This window comes from Hordeum vulgare, chromosome 4H (assembly GCF_904849725.1).
Source record: "Hordeum vulgare subsp. vulgare chromosome 4H, MorexV3_pseudomolecules_assembly, whole genome shotgun sequence".
Classification (NCBI taxonomy): Eukaryota; Viridiplantae; Streptophyta; class Magnoliopsida; order Poales; family Poaceae; genus Hordeum; species Hordeum vulgare.
This window is the reverse complement of record NC_058521.1, coordinates 562,183,326-562,203,891: the sequence shown is the minus strand read 5'-3', so window position 1 is coordinate 562,203,891 and position 20,566 is coordinate 562,183,326. Positions and strand designations below refer to the sequence as shown.

Below are 20,566 nucleotides of genomic sequence, written 5' to 3'. Positions count from 1 at the left end.
GATCTTTTAAAGAACTCGAAGTACGTTGATCCCCTTCTTTAAATTAGATCACGCGGATGCGGAAAGACCTCCTACCAACTAATCACATACGAGCAATTCAAAAGTAATTGGCGGGATTCTTTGTTGATCATGGTATACCTATAGACGAAGAATATCATCAGGATTTCTTTATCGATCTTTGTGGATAGATATTAGCTAGTTAGGGATCGCAAGAGATGTTATATATTGTATATATGCATGATCGTGTACTATATGTAGTAGCGTCGACTTGTTCGACCAAGCACGGAGAAATAGAGCAGAGGTCACTTTTCTCTATATATGTTCATAACAAAGTTGTGTAATTAATAGTCCCTTCATTGGTATATGTAGTAGCTAGCATCGAATTGAATGAAAAACATAAAATAAAAATAAAACCATAAATGTAAAAGAATTGAAGGTACACACAAAAAGAAAAGGGTCAAACACAATATGAAACCCCTATACCCCTCCTTTAAAAAAACAGCGTCTAGTAGTTATTGACGCGTGGCTGCCTTCTAGTCCCCGTTGTTGTTACCAACCGGGACTAAATGTCCTCCTGCCCTCGCGCCCCACAATGACCACGTGGAGCACTCTTAGTCCCGGTTCGTAACAGGGACTAAAAGTTTTAGCCATTTGTTCCGATTGTTTAGTACTAGTTGCAGAACTGTGATTAAAGGACCTCTGAAATCGGGACTCAAGCCCTGTTTTATACTAGTGGAGCAGTCCGTGTAATTCGGCCATGGGCCAAATGTAGACTTGCGGATGGGTTCCTAACCCTTTCTTCTATGAATATACGATACACATGCTTGTGCGTACTCTAGAAAAAGAATGGCAAGACACAGAATGGCAAGACACGTCTTACACTCTAATACATACTATTAGTGATGGGCTATGCATTGAAAGTGGGCATCCATTGTCAATCTGTAGCTAGCTGTCCAGTATTCATCCATCCACCCAAATGTACATCCATACATGCATCCATGCACGCCATCTCAAAGCTCTCCATTTAATGGCGGCCAGCCACTAGAGTAATCGATCACTCCCTGTCAAAAGGCCGAGTCGAGCTATACAACCTGCACTCCTCTCCTGACCTCGTCCAGTCCGCCGCCGCGGCAGCAGCTTCGAATTCTGTCGACGCGAACGTGCTCGCCCGCCTCCTCTCGACGCCCAGCATCGCCATGGCGGCCGCCGCGCTCAGGGCCCAGCTCAACGCCCACATCGCCTCCATGTACGCCACGGTGAGTCCCTCTCCTCACCTCTATAGCCGCCGTGTGGGTACGGGCTCGAATCGCTGGGAATCACCGTGTTCTCTGCTCTCGGCGTTGACGAATGACGATGGGTTTGGACTGGCTATTTGGCTGACCCGACTTTTGCCATGGCGTGATGGATCTAGGGTGCCGTGGACGCGTATTTCCAGCAGCTCCAGTCGATGGACGAGGGCAGTGCAGCCACGGGCTTCGTCGCCGAGGTCGTCAACATCTTCCTCAATGACGCCGACAGGATCCTCAACAACATCGACGGCCTGCTGTCCGTAACCCCGCCCCCACGCCCCCTCCCCCTCTGACTTGTTGTACTGATCTCATTATCTCGTCTGCTGTACTGACTGATCTGGTCTACTCCATTCGCAGGAACCAGCCCGCGGTGGACTTCTACAAGGTGGACGCCCTGGTGCATCAGCTCATTGGGAGCAGCTCCACGTATGATGATCATAAGCCCTTTCTTTTCTATCCCCACCTATTTTGAAGTGTTTGCTTGTGTCTCCTCTGCATCGATGTCATTCATGCATCTCTCTGATGATGCAGAGGCCGGAGGTCAGACTCCTTTTCTAAAAAAAAATTGCCCATCATGTTGGTTGTGGTGTGTAATTAGAATAAGAGATGAGCTGCTTCTGTTTCTTGTAACGGAAGTATGCCAACAATAATGTTATTAACTTTGTCTTCTTCGTAACGTTTCTGGTAGTATTAATGATATGTTATTCAGTGTAATGTCAATGGAGGTTTTTCAAGTCTGTTCACATTTCTGTTCGTATATGTCAGCGTAGTGTCGTTTGACAATATATTGTATACACATAAGTAGAATATCTGAGTATAGTTGTGTTTGCCTGCAACAGAATTGTCAGTATTCCTGCCAATTGCGATTCTATACCTCATCGCAGAAAACTTTGTGGTCTTGCAAACATTTCTAGTATTACTGAATCTGCTATTCGTCCAATGGCATTATTCTAGGTCAACAATAAAGAACTGTCGTTCTACAAACATTTATGGAATTAACGATCTTCTACTCAACGTCACACCAAAGGACCTTTTTTCTAATGTCTCCTATGCATCAATGTTGTTTCTATTTGGATGTGCCCGTGCGAGGTATGTACATCATGCATGGGCATGGGCATGCGGCTCGTGTTGTTTAGCCATAATTAGAAGAGCTGAATTTAGTTATGTTCTATGTAACGGAAATGTCAGTATTCATCCCTTGTTATGGCTCAATGGTGTAAATTTTATCTTTTGTAAAGATCTCTGGTACTACTGATCTACTATTGCCACAAGACCAATACTATTTTCTTTTCTGGTCTTTCAAAAAAGAAGTGTTGACAACCATGATAGGAAATTGCTCCTTGAGAATATTACTATAGCATGCAAGTATGCTCATGTGTATTAGCATGCCATGTTCAATGAGTTTGAAAAAATAAACTCGAGTTTCCTGATGTTGCTCTTTTTGTTATGTATTAGTGTTGGTGCTAAGAAAGTGAAACTCGCCTGCATGCACTTTCGACAGTTCTATGTGGCACAAAGCAAAGAAAGGTCAGTACACGGTACCTCACTATACATGTTGCATAGTATAGTTATTCTCTACTCTTTGTGTTGGTCAAATCCCTGTATGCAAGCCTGCCAGCTTCTTTTGTCTTTTATGGTATTATCTTTAACTCATACTAATCTAACATTCTTAAGAACTATTGTACTTTCAAAAAAAAACTATTGTACTTGTTCACTTAATTAATCTCTAATCATGTGATTGATAGAACACGGTTCTTTATCTAAATATATGCCTATTTGATGATTCTCTTGCAACTTGTTGGCTCTAAACTTCTGTTTATACCGCAATTAAGTTTTTAGATGGCTAGAGTTCTTTTTTAAGCATGAGGTTTCAATTTCCCAGCCATTCCATTTTATCTTAACCTTTCCAAAATTGACAACGTTGTATATCTGCCTTATTTCAGGTGTCACATGTCATTGGCTCTTCTTAGGAGCGAGTTCAGTGATGTGCGCAACAAGCTCCAGACCATGTTGCAGGTACCACCTTATGTGCCTATGTTTGCTTTTTTACTTCTAGTTTCTCGCTAGTATCACAATACATAGATTGGTCATATATTGTTCATAAGATAAAAAAGAATAACCTTGACAATATTTTTCTTGATGCTGCAATTTACCTAGTGCTATATTGATTGGTTTCTGGAGCACTTAGTTTGAGGTCATTGGAAGTCACATTTGCCCGTTAAATGTTTTTGTCTTATTCTTGTCTTCACTTTTCTTTAGAATTATGGGGTAGATCCAGAAAGGAAATGAAATTTCCTTGTGTTCCAAGCTTCACTAAATATTTGCCAAGTACCAGAATAAGATACCGACTACCCTGCAATATGGCAGCCTTGTGAAATTATATAACCAAAACACCATTTTACATCATAGACCTATCATAATCATTAATATATTCTTCTTTTATTGTAGCTGGAGCGGCAGATCGCGGCCTTGAGCCCTAGGTAGAAGTAATCAAAGTGATAAGAGAATAGCACCATGTGATCCCTGGCATGATGGGGTACATGTATCTCCGAATATGTAGGCAGCATTTGACGGGTGTTGGGCTTTGGAGGGTGAAAACGGAATCACATGACGATTCTTGCTTTGTGACCACCTTGGGAACAAAAATTGTTGTCTTGTGTGTCGATGTATTTGTGTGTCTACTCTTTATTCCCCTCCGTCATGGATGGCCCATACACTATGTGTAAACTCTATACCTGGTTGGTTGGTGGTGAGTTGGTCTTTCTGTATGTTGTTGGCTCTTTTTAATGTCTTGTGAAATGCTTCCTCGCAAAAAAAATGTCTTGTGAAATGCTAGTGCCTCCCTTTTAGGCGAGGGGAGATATTTTCTGGTTCTCTAGCATTACACTGAGTAAGTGTCGAGCTTGAGATCAAGCCTTGGTGTTGGCTGCTATATTAAGACGTGTTGTTCGTGTGCCTCCGCCACCTCCATTTGAAGGTCACATTACCACACAATAGGAAATTGTTACCACTGAAGAGAGGACAATTTATGTTGGGGAGGGGCACTAGAAGGTGCTATAGAACAACATCTAGGGTGCAAATCCCTAAATCCTAGCTTGGAGGTACCGGGTGGAGTTGCTCGGAAATAGTCGACCAATATAGAGTTTGTAGCTACTAAAGAAAATTTAAATGTCTCAGAAGTGATAGATAAAAATGTTTTGCTTGGAGGTATGAGACCTATTAGAGATGATCCCAAAAAATGTAGTTTTATCGTACCAAAAAGGAGAGTGAAGTTCTGAAGCTATAAGAAACATGGCTCGGTTAGGAGGGCTTAGTCATTGATCAAGTATTGGTAGTACTTAAATGGAAAAACTCGGAGGTACCAAATAGTGTAAAACAAAAGAGTTGAGTTGCTAGAGCATTATACTTGAGGATTTTGGAGGAGGATCTTATCTTTGTAGTCCAACCACTGATCTTTAGCTTGTTCCCCACTTGATTATCATTTTCCTACACTCAATGTGAACTTTAATTCACTAAAATCCTATAAAGTCTATTTTAAGAACTTGAGATAGACGACCACTTGAAAAAACAGAAGTATGGGTCTCAAACTTGAGGACTAATTTCTTTAAATGAACTTGATAAAATGCTAGTTCTCTCAATTGGTTTGTCATTAATCACCAAAATCTAATAGGGGTATGTAAGTTGTATTTGCATTATGTTAGTTTAGCAACAAGGTTAGAGTCTCATTATCATTTTCTAGGTGGCGTTATTGGAGTATTTTCACGATGACATTTTCACTATATTAGTTAAGAAATGAGGTTGAAGTATTACTACCATTCTCGGGATATATTTTTTGACTCATGTTCACGTCCTCCTCTCGGGATAAGTGGCAGAGAGCATTGCCAAACTTCTGGAGATGCATCGACAAATACGAGATCAACAAATCCATGTGCAACATCTGGATGATCTTGTCGAGCATATGTGGACGCACAATGAAAATGAGTAAAATTGCCTTTTATTTTATCAATTATTCACCATGAACAATATTTATATTTGAACTATATTTGGATCATTTACTATTAAGTATGAACTATTTGTATTCGTGCCATTGTGTGCACTAAAGCTATGTTTGTCCAAAATGATCGGCGTGCATGTGTTTGCATGGACTTGGTGTTTTCAAAATAGGGGCCATGGTTGCAAATGCCAAGTTTTGATGCCCGTCCCATCACTATCCGCAGGCGCGACCACTTGCGTCCACGGGCGTATAGGGGCTCAGATTAGCTATCTATGGTTATAGATGCAAAGTTCAAAAATGTCCTTGGTTTGCTAATTAAAAGAGCTCAATCGTTTGAGAAATTAGAGGATTCCCCGGGCGTTGCTATAGGAATGTATGATCAAACAATAAATGTTGATGATTACATAAAATTATAATTGTGATGACCAGACATGTTATGAGTTTTGGGGGAGAGAGGTTTACTTCACTCTTTTGTATTCATGTCTATGTGTAGGTGCTAACAACGGGAATTCTTCATTAGTAAATGTTTGGAAATATATTATCCAAGACTTGGCCGTTACATAATTTTCCAAATGCACCAGATTTCAAGATAACAATTTTCATGGCAAGAAGTTAATTTATCTCTATCTCTCAAATAACGTATATGCCTTTTCTCCATCAACCTTGCAAGATAAATGGAAAATCCATGAAAATTACAATTATATCCTCGACATGAGTAATTGAGCTGGCAGAAGATTTCTAAAGCAAGCTGACATGGATAGGAACTTGGGAGGTACCCATCAGTTGTTTGCCATCTTTTAGTGTGGGAAAGAGCAGGCATCCACTCCACTTGTTTGACCAGGAGAGGCCTCAACTTTTAATATCCCTGCCAAGCACACCATGGGACCAAGATCCCTGCCAGATTAGTAACAGTGGGTGTCAGGGACAAAGGTCCTGATTAAGAATAAGAGAGGTGGTAGTATTAAAAAATAGCAATAGATAATGGTCCCTACAAAAAGTTTGATCACATGACGTTACGACATTCGATAGATAAAAGATAGATGCATCATGTAGCAGAATAGGGCAAGAACACATCCCACTTTTGTTGTTTTACATTTATTCCCAACATAGATGAATTATGCAACTGGGAAGAAAAATACTGACATGAGATAGTACATAAAAGATCCCTTGCGAGACCACAGGTGAAAGGGCACAAAATTGTAAGAGTGAGAGTAATAAACAGGAAAAAATCATGGTCAGAAAGTTGATGGTACCTCGATTGGTAATGGTCTATTCACAAAGGTGAATCTCGTCGATGTCGTTGTTCTCTACAGTATTACATTAAGATTTCCCCACGTTACACATAGTAAAATAGAACATTACTTGGAGATGCCAAATCTTTTAAAGCAAAGGAAAAAAAATGAATGTTAGAGCATCCACTTCACCACTCCTTGGGCATTTTTTGGGTTGTTCACACAAGCAAATTAAGAAAAGAAATGAATAATCCAATTAGTCTACACCAGGGACAAAAAAATGAAATCATGTATATTTGATACAAATGTACATATGAATATAACAACAAAGTTAAATGAGTTGATGTACTGAACCCTTTACAACTAGTGATGCACAAATATTAAACCATACATAACCGGTATTTTTTGCTAGATTTAGGAGGCAGTGATTAAAAATGAGCTCACAATAATGAGGAACAAATAAAACATTCTAAATGTAAAATCACAATATGATTTGGAATGGCATGCCTTAGAACGAGAACTCTCCAATGGAGAAGTTAATTCACCATCGAAGTAGTACTTATGGGTAGCAACTTAAATCTCCTTAGCCTACTAACATAATGTTCACAACTACCAATATAAAAAATATTGTTGGAACTATGAAAAATTATTAGAGGAAAATAAAACATATCCTACCATTAACAATAGAGCAGAGATGGAAGTAATTTTGCAGCAGAAAGCAACCATTTGTTGTCAATGATACTCGACGTGGTGTTAAATGACAGAACATGAATGCACTTTTAATATGTAATCCATGTCTTTACTTGTTGACATGGCAATATAGATCTCAAAGTTTGTCAGTACAGTGGCAAAACATGAGTGCGATGACATCAAATCCACTGATTTGTATCTTTTGTATTTCAAATGAAAGTTGGCATGTGTTGAAAGTCCCCAACCAACTTCATTGCGAAGAGATCGGATTTGCAAGAACTATGAAATAATCATAATGTTACACATCAGTAATCCAACTCCGCAGACTTGACACGTCATCAATTACTCTTATTTAACTTCATGTGCAGCTTGTCACCTCAGATTTTTTTTCTCCAACAAACCAAAGCTGGCCCCTTTGGTATTTCGTAACCAATGAGTTGGTGTAATAACCGACAAAGAGAAGCTCAATAGAAGACCTTCAGTCGATCTCTATCTCTGACTCATCAGTTAAGGGAATACCAAAGAGGCCCGCTTTGGATACCAGTCATGATTTATGATAAGGTGGCTATACTGCTTAGGTGGACCGAGGTGGACGGTTGCATGTGGATTGCTATGTGGACATCTTGCATGTTAAAAAATTGGGACCAACTTCTTAGGTATTATAGATAACTCGACTTTCGTTAAAAATAGAAAGAAAAATAAAAAGTACAAACTAAAATAATCTGCACTATTCCTCGTGCAATATTCAATGACTATATCATCGACTCAGCTATAGATATTTCTGTACCAGTTGAGAAATAGCGGATCCTGCATTATTCTTTTGAACAGTCATCGGGGGGAGAGGATCCCCTCCTGAATATATTGCTCAAAAATCTCCCAAAGCCAAGAATCGCCCCTTGAGCTTGGGATGATCACATTTATAAGGGAAACCGGATCAAAAATCTAAACAAGTTGACCCCGTTTATGAGTGGAACCAAGAAGAAAATCGTACAGGAAACAAGGTTGCACAAGATGAGAGAAAATTGCTACCTAGGTGTGATAGCATGTCTTAATATGGATGTTAGACTGCTCATATCAATATGGAATTCCTTCTTTTCCGGAACCCATTCAAATATAAGTACCAACTTAAGCATGCTTTGCTTGATGTAATTCTAGGATAGGTGTCTGACTGGGAAGTTGGTATTGGGTGCGCATGAGTGAGCACAAAGTATGCAAAAAAATAGTATTGATCTGTGAGGCCAGTCTAGATCCTACTAGGAGTAACGACCACCGACCGGTGTGTTTAGGGCGTTACAAGTTGGTATCAGAGCCGACCCTTGTGGTTATATGGATGTTTGCCAACACGTGTGCGATCATGTTGTTCATGACATTTGTGATCCATCGTGGCACACGGGATGGCACATATATCGGACTGGATGCACGGACATATGTAGCAAGAAGGAACGTTTGTGTGGCCCGACGAGGACGTCGATTCCTCTGAGTGGGTGTGTATGTGATAGCATGGCTTAATAGGGATGTTAGACTACTCATATCAATAAGGAATTCCTTCTTTTCCGGAAGCCCATTCAAACAGAACTCCCAAGTTTAGGATGGGTAACCGACTGGGAAGTTGGTCCCAGGTAAGCACGGGTGAGGGAAAAGTGCGCAGAAAAGACTAGTATGGGAGGGTCTTGAGCATGCCAACAGGACGGAGACCGGGCGAAGGACAGTCGAAGACAAAGATGAATCGACATAACGCCAAGAGCACAAAGCTCGCCGCACCACAACAACAGCCATGGGATGTCTTGGCACAACAATAGGGATGATACCAAAGAACACCACAATAAACAAACACATATCACCATCGACCCTTCCGGATTCTTCACCACCACCAACATCCCGTAGCAAGCACCAATCGCACATCATCCAAGCAGACCCCAACATGATGCCTTCAAGAAGGGTCGCAACACCAATTGCGCCGCCATCATCCGCACCAAGAGGACCTGGGTTAGGGGTTTTGTCCAGGGTCTCATCTTCCAGCTTCATTTGACCAAGCAAGGTGAGCCTTGAACGTTGGTCGTTTGGTCGCCATCGTAGAACACCCGGCAAAATGAAGAGGTATCGTACAATAACAAGGTGGTCCAAAGAGGACCACACCCCACTAACCTGACTTCGAACGGAAGAACCGAAACCACTCCAAGGAGTGGCCGGGAAAAGATGATGCCACCGTTGACCCATAGCCGACCACATCACCACCACTAACAAACCCACCGACATCTCCGCAACGAGCAGCTACCCAGCACGACAACTGAGTTGAGCTCTAGATGATGCCTTCGACAACAGCCCACCAGGAGAACGCATGACCTAGCTAGCAGGCAGAAAGACCAACACCACGAGGATCACAAGTACATGTGGGGTGTTGTCAAAGAATGAATACTAAGGCTTCAAACAACCTAATGCACCGCACTGACGTGCGTACCGAGCCCCATGGCACAACACGGGATCAACCATAATCAACAACTGCCAAACTTAACATGAACCTTGACTCAAAGATCCGCCATGGGCGGTCAAAACGATTAGCAGGTTGGAAGCATCATTGCGTCGTCATTGAGTGAAGGTGAACCAAGACAACACCAAGAGCCCGAAGCTCACTACAGCACAACGACAACCATGGGAGGGTCTTGAGCATGCCAACAGGACAGAGACCATGCGAAGGACATTCGAAGAGAAAGATGAACCGAGATAACGCCGAGAGCATGAAGCTCACCACACCACAACGAAAGCCATCGGATGTCTTGGCAGAACAATAGGGTTGACACCAAAGAACACCACCATAAGCAAACACATACCATCGTCGACCCATCCGGACGCACCACCACCACTAACATGTTCAACACGTAAGTTAGTTCAGATATGGTAGTTAGGATAACTATCATATTGTTGTAACAACCTTGTAATCTGGCGTTGCCAAAGGTGCCCGAGAGCATGTATATAAATATGACCCAAGGCCATTCAAATTGATGCGCCGAACCCATCTTTCTTTCTCTAGTTTCACATGGTATCAGGCCTCTCTACTTAAACAACCTCAATCATCATGGGCTCTCCCTCCGTCGCCAACTCATCCTCCTCTGTCATGTATGCTCTCACCCTAACCATGCCCCTCCCCTCTCCGGCGGCCTCTTCCATCCCTGCTCCCTCTGCTAGTCTCATCATCGCCCGCCTCACCAACACCAACTATCTTATGTGGAAAGCACAGATCCTTCCGCCTCTGCGCATCGCCAACGCCGCCGGCTACGTCGGCGGCACCTCTCCAGCTCCTGATCAGCTTCTTCCTGCTGATGACAAAGGAGTACACGCACCCAACCCTGCATATGCTCACTCGTTCCATGAGGACCAGATCGTCCTCAGCTACCTGATGGCCTCTCTTACCGACAACGTTCTTCAACAGGTGATTTTGTTCACAACCTCTCGTCAAATCTGGGCACACCTTGAGCAGATGTACCTCTCCCACTCCCACGCTAGTGTTGTCCAGATCAAACTTGAGATGGCCACCTTCCGCAAGGGCAACCTGTCCATGGTTGATTACTTCACCAAGATTCAAATGAATGTTGATCACCTTGCTATTGCCGGTCATCCTATGCGCGATGAGGACATTATCACCGCTGTCGTCACCGGCCTTGACAGCGACTACGAGGCACTCATCACCGCCGCCACTACTCACCTGCAAGGCATGTCGCTTGCGGAGTTCTAGTCCCATGCAATCGCCTTCGAGCGCCGCCGCGAGTACAACGTGGCCCGTCTGCATCAAGCCTCTGGCAACTCTTCCGTCAACTACACAGCCCGTGACAGGGGTGGCTACCGTGGCAAGGGCCGTGGCAGGGGCCGTCGAAACCACAACTCCGGCGATCACGGCGACTACTAGGGCCATGACAATAACAAAAACCGCGGCGATCGCGGCCACCGCAGCGGTGGTGGTGGTGGCGATCGCTCCTACGGTGACTACGGCAACAACCGCAGCGACCGTGATGACCATGGGGGTGGCGATTGTGGCCGCTCCCACTGCTAGCTCTGCCGCAAGCCTGGACATCTTGCGTGGGAATGCCTCCAGCGTTTCAACTTCGCCTTCCAGCCGCCTCAATCCAAGATGGCTCCCTTCCCTGCCGCCTCGCCCCCGTCCATAATGGGCGACCCAGCGTGGTACACGGATACGGGGGCAACCGATCACATTACAGCTGATCTTGATTGCCTCACCACTCGGGAGAAGTACACTGGACGCGACCGCATCAATACAGGCGATGGTTCAGGTTTGCCTATATCTCATCGTGGTCATGGACTTCTTCCTACTCCCTCTGCCACGCTAAAACTCTGAAATGTGCTTCATGTCCCTGATGCAGACAAGAATCTTCTTTCTGTAAATCGTCTCATTACTGATAATAATGCCTATCTAAAATATTATCCCACCTATTTTCTTATGAAGGATTTGACCACCAAAAGAATTCTTCTCCGAGGCAGATGTGAGAACGGGATCTATCCTATTCGGCCGTATTCCTTTCGTGCGCTCTCCTCAGTCAAACTCACGGCGGAAGATTGGCACTCTAGCTCGGCTTGGCCATCCGGCATCTCAAGTAGTTCAACATGTTTTGGCATCGAATAAATTAGCGTCATCAAGTAGGTCTTTGAATAATGTCTGCAATGCATGTCAGCAAGGAAAGTCACATCAGTTACCTTTTTCTAGGTCTTCACATGTTTTCTCTTCTCCTTTGGAATTAGTTTTTCGGATGTATGGGGGGCCGCTAAAAATTCTTCTAGTGGGTTTGAATAATATGTATCATTCATTGATGATTATAGCAAGTTTGTTTGGATTTACCTCCTCAAGAAAAAGAGTGATGTCTTTCATGTGTTTCGTGACTTCCTCTCGCATGTTGAACGCCTTCTCTCTTGAAAAATTATGTGTGTCCAGTCCGGCTGGGGTGGTGAATATGAAAAACTTGGCAATACCTTTTTCCTTGAACTAGGCATTGATCATCATGTCTCCTGTCCACACACACATCAACAGAACGGGTCAGCTGAGAGGAGACATCATCACATCGTTGACATGGGTCTGTCCCTCCTGTCGCATGCTTCTATGCCTCTATGGTATTGGGATCATGCATTCCTATAAGCCTGTTATCTCATAAACCGACTACCTAGTCGTGTTATCAACAACCTCAGCCCTATGGAGAAATTATTCAATACAAAACCTGATTATGTATCGCTCCGAACCTTTGGTTGTGCTTGCTGGACCAACTTGCGTCCATACAATAACAACAAACTTGCTTTTCGCTCCCAACAATGTGTGTTCATAGGCTACAGTATTCGTCATAAGGGATACACATATCTTCATCTTCCTAGTGCTCGCATCTATATTTCATGCGATGTCGTATTTGATGGGAAAATCTTTCCCTTTGCTCAGTCCCAAACTGCACATGTACCACCCGGTATTTCTGAACAAGCCGTTCTTTTACTTCTGTTTGACCACATGAAATATGGCATATCTGTTCCGGATTATAATGTTGATGCAGGGTCAAGTCTTCCGCAGTAAGACCATGCTACAGCTGGTGCTGATCCGGGCTCCCGATCCGACGCAGATCACACCTTGGATCCCGCGGCTGCAAGCGACATCAGCTCACCAGTCACCGCTACAGCGGGCGCTGATCCGGGCTCCCGATCAGGCGTCGATCGTGCCTCGGAACCCGTAGCTGCAGGCTCGGCCCCACCCCGCCCGTGGATACGGTCCACATGGACGCTAGGCGCTCGCCTTTCGTGTGTGCCCCACATGCGCCTTCTTCGCCTGAGACCGGTGCGGGATCCCACGAGGATCCACTGGTTCCTGTTCGAACTACTGCACCATCACCTGCATCAGGTGTCGCCAGGTCTTCTGCGCCACCTCCACATCCCATCCATAAAATGACGACACGACTGCGTGATAACACCTGGAAAATGAAGGATCGCATGGATGGACTGTTTCCTATGACCCATCTTGCCGTGCATTTCTTGTCTCCCGTGAGCCTACAAATCACCGTGAAGCCCTCAAGTGCCTCGAGTGGCGTCAAGCTATGCGCACTAAACTTGAAGCTCTTCATACCAACGACACTTGGACTTTGGTTCCTCCACCACCTAATGTTAACATAATTGATTGCAAATGGGTGTTCAAGGTTAAGCATAAGGCGGATGGCTCTGTTGATTGCTTCAAAGCTCTCCTTGTCGCCAAAGGATTCAAACAGAGGTATGGGTTGGATTATGATGACACGTTCAGTCCTGTGGTTAAACCTGTCACCTTCCGTTTGGTTTTATCTATTGTTGTTTCTCGTGGCTGGTGCTTATGACAACTAGACGTCCAAAATGCGTTCCTTCATGGAGTCCTTCGGGAAGAAGTGTACATGCGTCAGCCTCCTGGGTGTGCAGATTCGGTTGTTCCTCATTACCTGTGCAAGCTCCAAAAGGTGTTATATGGTCTAAAGCAATCGCCACGTGCTTGGTATTCCCGACTCAGTTCTCGTCTTCGGGACCTTGGTTTTATGCCTTCCAAGGCTGACACTTCCTTGTTTGTTTACAACTGTGGTGGTGTTACTATCTTCATGCTTGTGTACATGGATGATATCATTGTTGCTTGCTCTTCCCAGCTTGATGTTCTCAAGTTACTTGCTAATCTCAAGGCTTCCTTTGCTATCAAGGACCTTGGTCCTTTGCATTATTTTCTTGGGGTTCAGGTAAAGACTTCGCCAGGGGGTCTAGTTCTCTCTCAGCAGAAATATATTGGTGACATTCTTCACCGTGCCAACATGGAAAATTGCAATATCTCCACAACACCTATGTCCTCGAGTGAGAATATCAGCAAGGATAGTGGTACACTTCTTTCACGGGATGACATCACAAAGTATTGGAGCTTAGTTGGTGCACTTCAATACTTGACACTCACAAGACGAGATATTTCCTTTGCAGTAAATTGAGTGTGTCAATTTTTGCATGCACCAACTAATGTTCACTTCTCTGCAGCCAAACGCATTTTGAGGTATTTGAAATACACTTGTGATATGGGGTTGTCCATACGCAAGTCTCCCTCCATGCTTATCAGTTGCTTCTCAGATGCAGACTGGGTGTGACAGCCCGATGCCGACGTTCCAGAAGATTCCCCCTTCTATTCCATTTCCGTCGTGTGATTACATTTATTCGTGGCATCCTCATGTAGTTTGCATCATCGCATCATGCATGGCATCATGTCATCTGTGCTTGTCTGGTGTGGCTAGTTGCACCTCGTTGTTTGAGTGTGAGCGCATGTGTGTATGTGCCTTAGGGCCTTGCAATGTGATTGGGTGCAACAAGTTCAAGCTCGTAACCCTCTTACACCGAGGACCTAAAAACCTTCTCTCCCCTCTTATTTCGTTTTTACGGTTTGCTAAAGTTTCCCGTTTTAATTAAACCCCATTTAAAAAGGGTTTGTCTTCTTCTTTTCATTAAAAAAATCCTTTTATTAAATGCGGGGCAACCCTTGGGTTTGCTTTATTTTTTTCCTTTTGTTATTTTTAAAAACTAGAGACTCTTTTATTTAAAAAGAAGGGGTTTGTTTATTATTTAAAAAGAAAGGGTATTATTTTAGTTCTTAAAAAAAAGGTTTCATTTTATTTGTTTTAAAATGCCCAAGCTATTTTATAGTTGGGGTATATATATTTTTTTTAAAGGGAGCTAAAAGCATTTTTCTATTTTGTTAAAAAACCTTTCCCATTTTTTGTTGGAGTTTTCTATTTTTTTAAAAGAACAAAAAAACAAAGGGGGAGGACCCAGGCCAAGGCCCAGGCCTCCCGTGCCCTAGCGAAACGCCCCGCAGCCCCTCGTCCTCCTGGCCTCTCCCCCACGCGTCGTCATCTCCATCCTCGTCCACCTGTCGTCCTCCCAGTGCTCCTTCCTCCCCCGGTGCGTGCCCATGGCCTTGCTGCCTCTCCTCGTCGCCGCGCCGCCCTAGCCTCGGCCTCCCCTCGACCTCGCCCCTCCCCATGTCTCGATTCCCTTTCTCTCCTCCCCTCGTCGTGCAGCCATTCCCTCGCCCCGCGCTGCAAGCACGTTGCCATGGCCTCGCCCCTCACCTCGGCCGCCGCCTTGGTCCCCCCTCTCCTACCGGTTCCTCCCCTCCAAGCCCCCTCGACTCGCCGTGCTCGCTGGGGCTCTACCTGTGCTGCTGCCCCACCGTGCTCATGAGCCGTCGTTCTCCTCGCTGCCCGAGGGGCTGTCGTCATGCCTTGGCCCGTGCCTCGTCCGCAGTCGCCGCGCCCTCCCCGCGTGCCCTGCGTGACGTGCTCACCGATGCGCCGCCCTGCTGGCCCGATGTGTGCCGAGCCGCTGAAGTTCCCTGTTGCTTGTTGGCGTGCTTGCTGCTTCCTGCTGGCGTGCTTGCCATGTAGTTGCCGTCGCGTTTGCTGTCGCCGTATGCCGCTGCTGGTTGTAGTTGCAGCCTTTGCTTAGCTGCGTTGGTAGTTGCTAATTCCGTTGCTTGCTGCTGCGTGTAGCTTTTGCGGTTAGGTAGTTGTAGCTGTGTCTGCTGCGTTTTCTATTGCTGTTGTTAGCTGCTAGGGGTAGTTTGCTATTGCTGCTAGGTTGATGTATGTTGCCTGAAGCTTTGCTAAGTTCTTGTGCGTTTTGCTGCTAGCTAGATAGATGATGTTAGGTGCCGATGTTGTTGCATGTCCCTGGCTGTTGCTTTGCTTCGCTTGCTAATAGATGTGTTGATGCTAGCTACTGTTGCTAGGTTGCTTGTAATGCCTTAGCCGCTGTTGCTATAGCTAGTGTTGTTGATGTTGCTTTGCTTTGCTTGCTTGCGTGTTGCTGCCGCTTGCGTCGCCGCGTGCACCAACCCCCTCCATGGAATTGACAAGTTCGCCGCGAGTACCACGTCGTCCTCGACGACCCCGACCATCTTCGGAAAAATGAGTTCGACTACCGTCGCCGAAGACCGTGAACCACGACGCCGAGCGAACGACTACCGTCGACAAGACCCGAGTACCACGACGATCACGACTTCCACGACGTTCGCTACGAACCGATCCGCTCCGATATGCACGCGTCGAAGGTATACCGATGAGACGTGGCCGAGAACCGTATTCATGTGATGTATGAGATGATTATGTTTGCGCCTTATGTTGCCGTTGCACGTGTTCCTCTCGTTGAGCCCCGACACATGGGAACCCGGTAACCGGGATCACCCCATCTTTATTTACCGTTCCCGCACGCGCTCCCTATTTGTTGGCACGATATCTCGACGAGTTGTCGTGATAGGAATGTTGCTGTGGCATCGTTTTCGTTTTGCCGCCATGGTTCGTTTTCGCTCGCCGTGGCGACACCTTGCTTCTTTCCCTTCTTGTCATGATGTTGATGAACTTGCATGCATGACGCATTCATGGCATATATCGTGTGTTGCATGCCTCTTGTACCGTAGCTCCGTTCTATGCTCCGCGTGTTAACCGACTAGGATGACTGTAGGATATCGCTTCACCCCTTGCCATGTTAAAAACATTTAATCTTGCCGACAAATTAACGGGAGTGAACTAATAATTAAACGTGGAGTAACGTCGGTATGCAACTCGTTGCATATCGAGCCTCACTTAAAGTGTAGAGTTTGCGTGAGGTGAATTTCCATGCCATCCCTTGCATCATTGAACTGATCATGCATCATATTAGGTTGTGCATCATGTTGTGCATCCTGTGGTGAATATCTGTGTTGATGCTTGTTTCCGGTTTGCTCCGTCCCGATAGAGATCCGCAAGCATGTCGGATTGTGAGGACCCATTCAACTACGTCGGTTCGTCTGCTTCATGGAGTCATTCTTCTTCCGAGCGGGATCTCAGGCAAGATGACCATTTCCCCAGATACCATTACTATCATTGCCATGCTAGATTTATCGTTTCTATAGTTAATGTCTGGTTGCCTACCACATGTTAAATATCAGCCTCTCAATAATGCCATGATTACCTTCAACCTGTTTGACCTAGCAAACCACTGATTGGCTATGTTACCGCTTGCTTAACCCTGTGATAGTGTTGCTAGTTGCAGGTGTAGTTGCTTCCATGTGAAAACATGGGTTCCTTGTCATATCACCATATTAATGCTATTTAATTTAATGGACCTATATACTTGGTAAAAGGTGGAAGGCTCGGCCTTTCTAGCCTGGTGTTTTGTCCCACCTTTGCCCCCCTTAGTTTTCGGCTACCGGTGCTATGTTCCATAAATGAGCGCTCCTAACACGATCAGGGTTGTTATGGGGACCCCCTTGATAATTCGTTTTAGATTAAAGCTGGTCTGGCAAGGCCCAACTTTGGTACTACATTTGCCTAATACCTAATGAACTGCATAGGGAGTAATTAACCCGAGGAAATTTAATCAACCCCCGGGCCAGTACTCCTCATGAGTGTTGGCCCCACCTGAGCGATGTTCGGCGCCCCTCTGGTCACCCGGAGGTTTAGCGATCCCAACGTCTAGCTCATCCGTCGTGTCCTGAGAACTAGGTACGCGACTCCTATCGGGATCGTCGACACATCGGGCGGCCTTGCTAGATTAGTTTTACCTTTGGCGGAATACCTTGTGCATCAGGATTCCGGTGATGCTTTGGGTAATCTCAGAGTTGAGGTTTTCCACTAGGGAGTCCGACGAGATCGCAAGCTTCGTGATTGAGGATTTCTATGCGGCTTGTGGTAATTTGTGATGGACTAGTTGGAGCACCCCTGCAGGGTTAAATCTTTTCGAAAAGTCGTGCCCGCGGTTATGTGGCAACGTGGATACTTTGTTTAACACTGGTTCTAGATAACTTGAAGTTAACTTAATTAAAACTTGCCAACTGTGTGCGTAACCGTGACTGTCTCTTTCGTGAGTTCCTTCTCCGATCGAGGACATGGTGGGGTTATGTCTGACGTAGGTAGGTGTTCAGGATCATTCAGTTGATCATCCGTAGTTCACGTCCGCTATGCGTAGATCTTCCCCCTTTTATTTCTTGTACTCGTAGGTTTAGCCACCAAATATAGGCTTAGCCGTTGCTGCAACCTCACCACTTAACCATGTCTCACCCATTAAGCTTTGCTAGTCTTGATACCTTTGGAAATGAGATTGATGAGTCCCCTATGGCTCACAGATTACTACAACACTAGTTGCAGGTACAGGTAAAGGTTACTTGACGCGAGCGCGTTGATTGTTCATTTGAAGTTGCTTCTTCTTCTTCTTCTTCATCGATCCAGGATGGGTTCCAGGCCGGCAGCCTGGGATAGCAAGGATGGACGTCGTTCTTCTTTTCTCGTTTGTTTTCGTCCGTAGTCGGACCCTGCTCTTCTTCATGATGAATATGTAATGTACTGTTGTGACTCTGATGTAGCTTGTGGCGAGTGTAAGCCAATTCTATATATATATCTCTTCTTTTCAATACATGTACTTGTAACGATATCCATTCTTGTGACACGACGAGATGCGCTTCTATCCCTGACGAGGCCTTCGTGCCAAATTGAGGATAGGGTCGCATCTTGGGCGTGACAAGTTGGTATCAGAGCAGTACCGACCTAGGAGCCCCCTTGATTGATCGAACTTGGCTGAGTCGAGTCTAGTGAAAAAATACTTTGAGTCTAGTTATATATCGGAGAGTAGGATTCTTTTTTCTCCTCTTCTATGCTCTGGTGAGGAATCTTGACGTAATAATTTAATTCTACTCCTCTTCTCACTCAAAAACAATTTAGGATCAGGCGGATATTTTGGAATCTATATGATGCCGATGTGATGGAGTTCTGTCTTGGTGCCTTCTATCTGCTTTGAGTTTCAGGGGAGTTGAGCTCCAGGGGATTCTTGAGCACATCGTTATCATTCAGATTTCTGAGTATCTAAGAACGAAGGATGTTCGTAATTGCTTCAATACTAGTAGTGGCGAGACAACCCCGATGTCCCCAGTACTGGTGCAGATTGTTCGGGAGTACTCCCATACTTTGTATCGTTGTGATCACGAGGGTATGTAGTAGATGAAGGTCCGAGATTCTGGTTGTGTGTTGACGGATGTGATACAGGTGACGGGTTAGTATAGGAGTTGTGTGTTATTACTCCTTGTATCCGTGTACCAGATTGCATGACCAGATATTTCGGGAATTCTTAGGTGGGAATTCAAGTAGTTACTTATAGGACGAAATCTTTCTCATGAGTTTGTTCTGGCTAATTGCAAGCCGCATCCTTCGTTTTGTTGGAATGTGGTAATTCGAGTTGCTTCGATGTCAAGTGGTGAATTCATATCCTTCCAAGAGGTGTTCTCATATTTTTATGAGAGTATTAATTCTTTTGTTCTATCAATTGTCTTGTCAATTCCTTTCAACCGGAGTCGTCGTATCAATTCCATTCAACCGGTGTGCTTCTCTTCAACTAAATTCAATCTTATCTAATTTTGCAAGATCATCCTCTCTTTTATTCCGGAGTTAATCTCATCTGTCCCAAGTTGTCTTGTTTTTCCCCGCCCTCCCACCCTTTTTTCTTCAGTGATTCAATTTTCATCCAAGTGCATTCATTTCATTGTGCTTCCTCTGTCTGTTCTTTCTCTCTTACCCGGTGATTCATTGTGGAGATTCTCAGGAGATTTTTGTTCATCTTTATTCAGTCCTGGTTTTTTTTTGGTGAATTAATTCAGTTGTCCGTGTTCATCATATCCTATTTATCCTTGTAATTCTTTCCCATGTCGGAATTTTTTTATGAGCCTATCTTGGTATTTATTTCTCTCTTTTTGATCCGGAGCGTGGAAGTTATCTCTCTAGTTCTTATTTCCAGTCTTTTCAATTATTTTGAGGTTCTCAACCTCATCTAGTTCTCTTCATACCAGTGCAATATCTCTCTTCTAAGCAATCCTTTCTAACGGTGGTTCTTTGAGTGGGCCCATAACCCACAGGTTTTCCTAGGATCTTTCGTGACTCTTTTAATTTTTTTCCCCGGAGATCATTAATTTTTTTCAACTATGATGTAAGTATGATTTTCATCAGTCATATTCCTTCTCCAAGATCTATTTGAATTAATTCTCATATTGGCTCAACCTTTCGTTCTTCTTTATTCCGGGGTGTCTCATTAATTCTTGGTGTGTTCCTCGTCATCATTCTCAGCTTGCAAATCCGAAGGGGTGTTTCTCTCAATCTTTGTCCATTCTCTTGGAGATTCATCATTTCAGCTTGGTGTCATCATTTTATTTGTTCCAATCATGAGTACCCCTTTCTAGCTATCCGGTGCTTCTCTGAGTTGTTTTCATCCTTGATCCTCCGAAGGCCATCATTTCAGAAGACTTCTTCGTTCTCAGCTTTCAGCTTTCATCCTCAATTCTTCTCAATTGTTGTCTCTTCGTTCATCTCTCA

At 44.5% G+C, this 20,566-nt stretch overlaps 1 protein-coding gene across 1 annotated transcript; it reads left to right on the top strand.

The window, feature by feature from the left end:
* The first annotated feature begins 1,105 nt into the window (after positions 1-1,105).
* LOC123447044 (histidine-containing phosphotransfer protein 2-like) lies at positions 1,106-3,875 on the top strand. The gene is made up of 6 exons (XM_045123604.1): positions 1,106-1,256; positions 1,412-1,545; positions 1,647-1,715; positions 2,745-2,816; positions 3,233-3,305; positions 3,738-3,875. Exons 1-6 carry the CDS (start codon positions 1,197-1,199, stop codon positions 3,771-3,773), a joined length of 444 nt encoding a protein of 147 aa, XP_044979539.1. The 5' UTR covers positions 1,106-1,196; the 3' UTR covers positions 3,774-3,875.
* Positions 3,876-20,566: the final 16,691 nt, after the last annotated feature.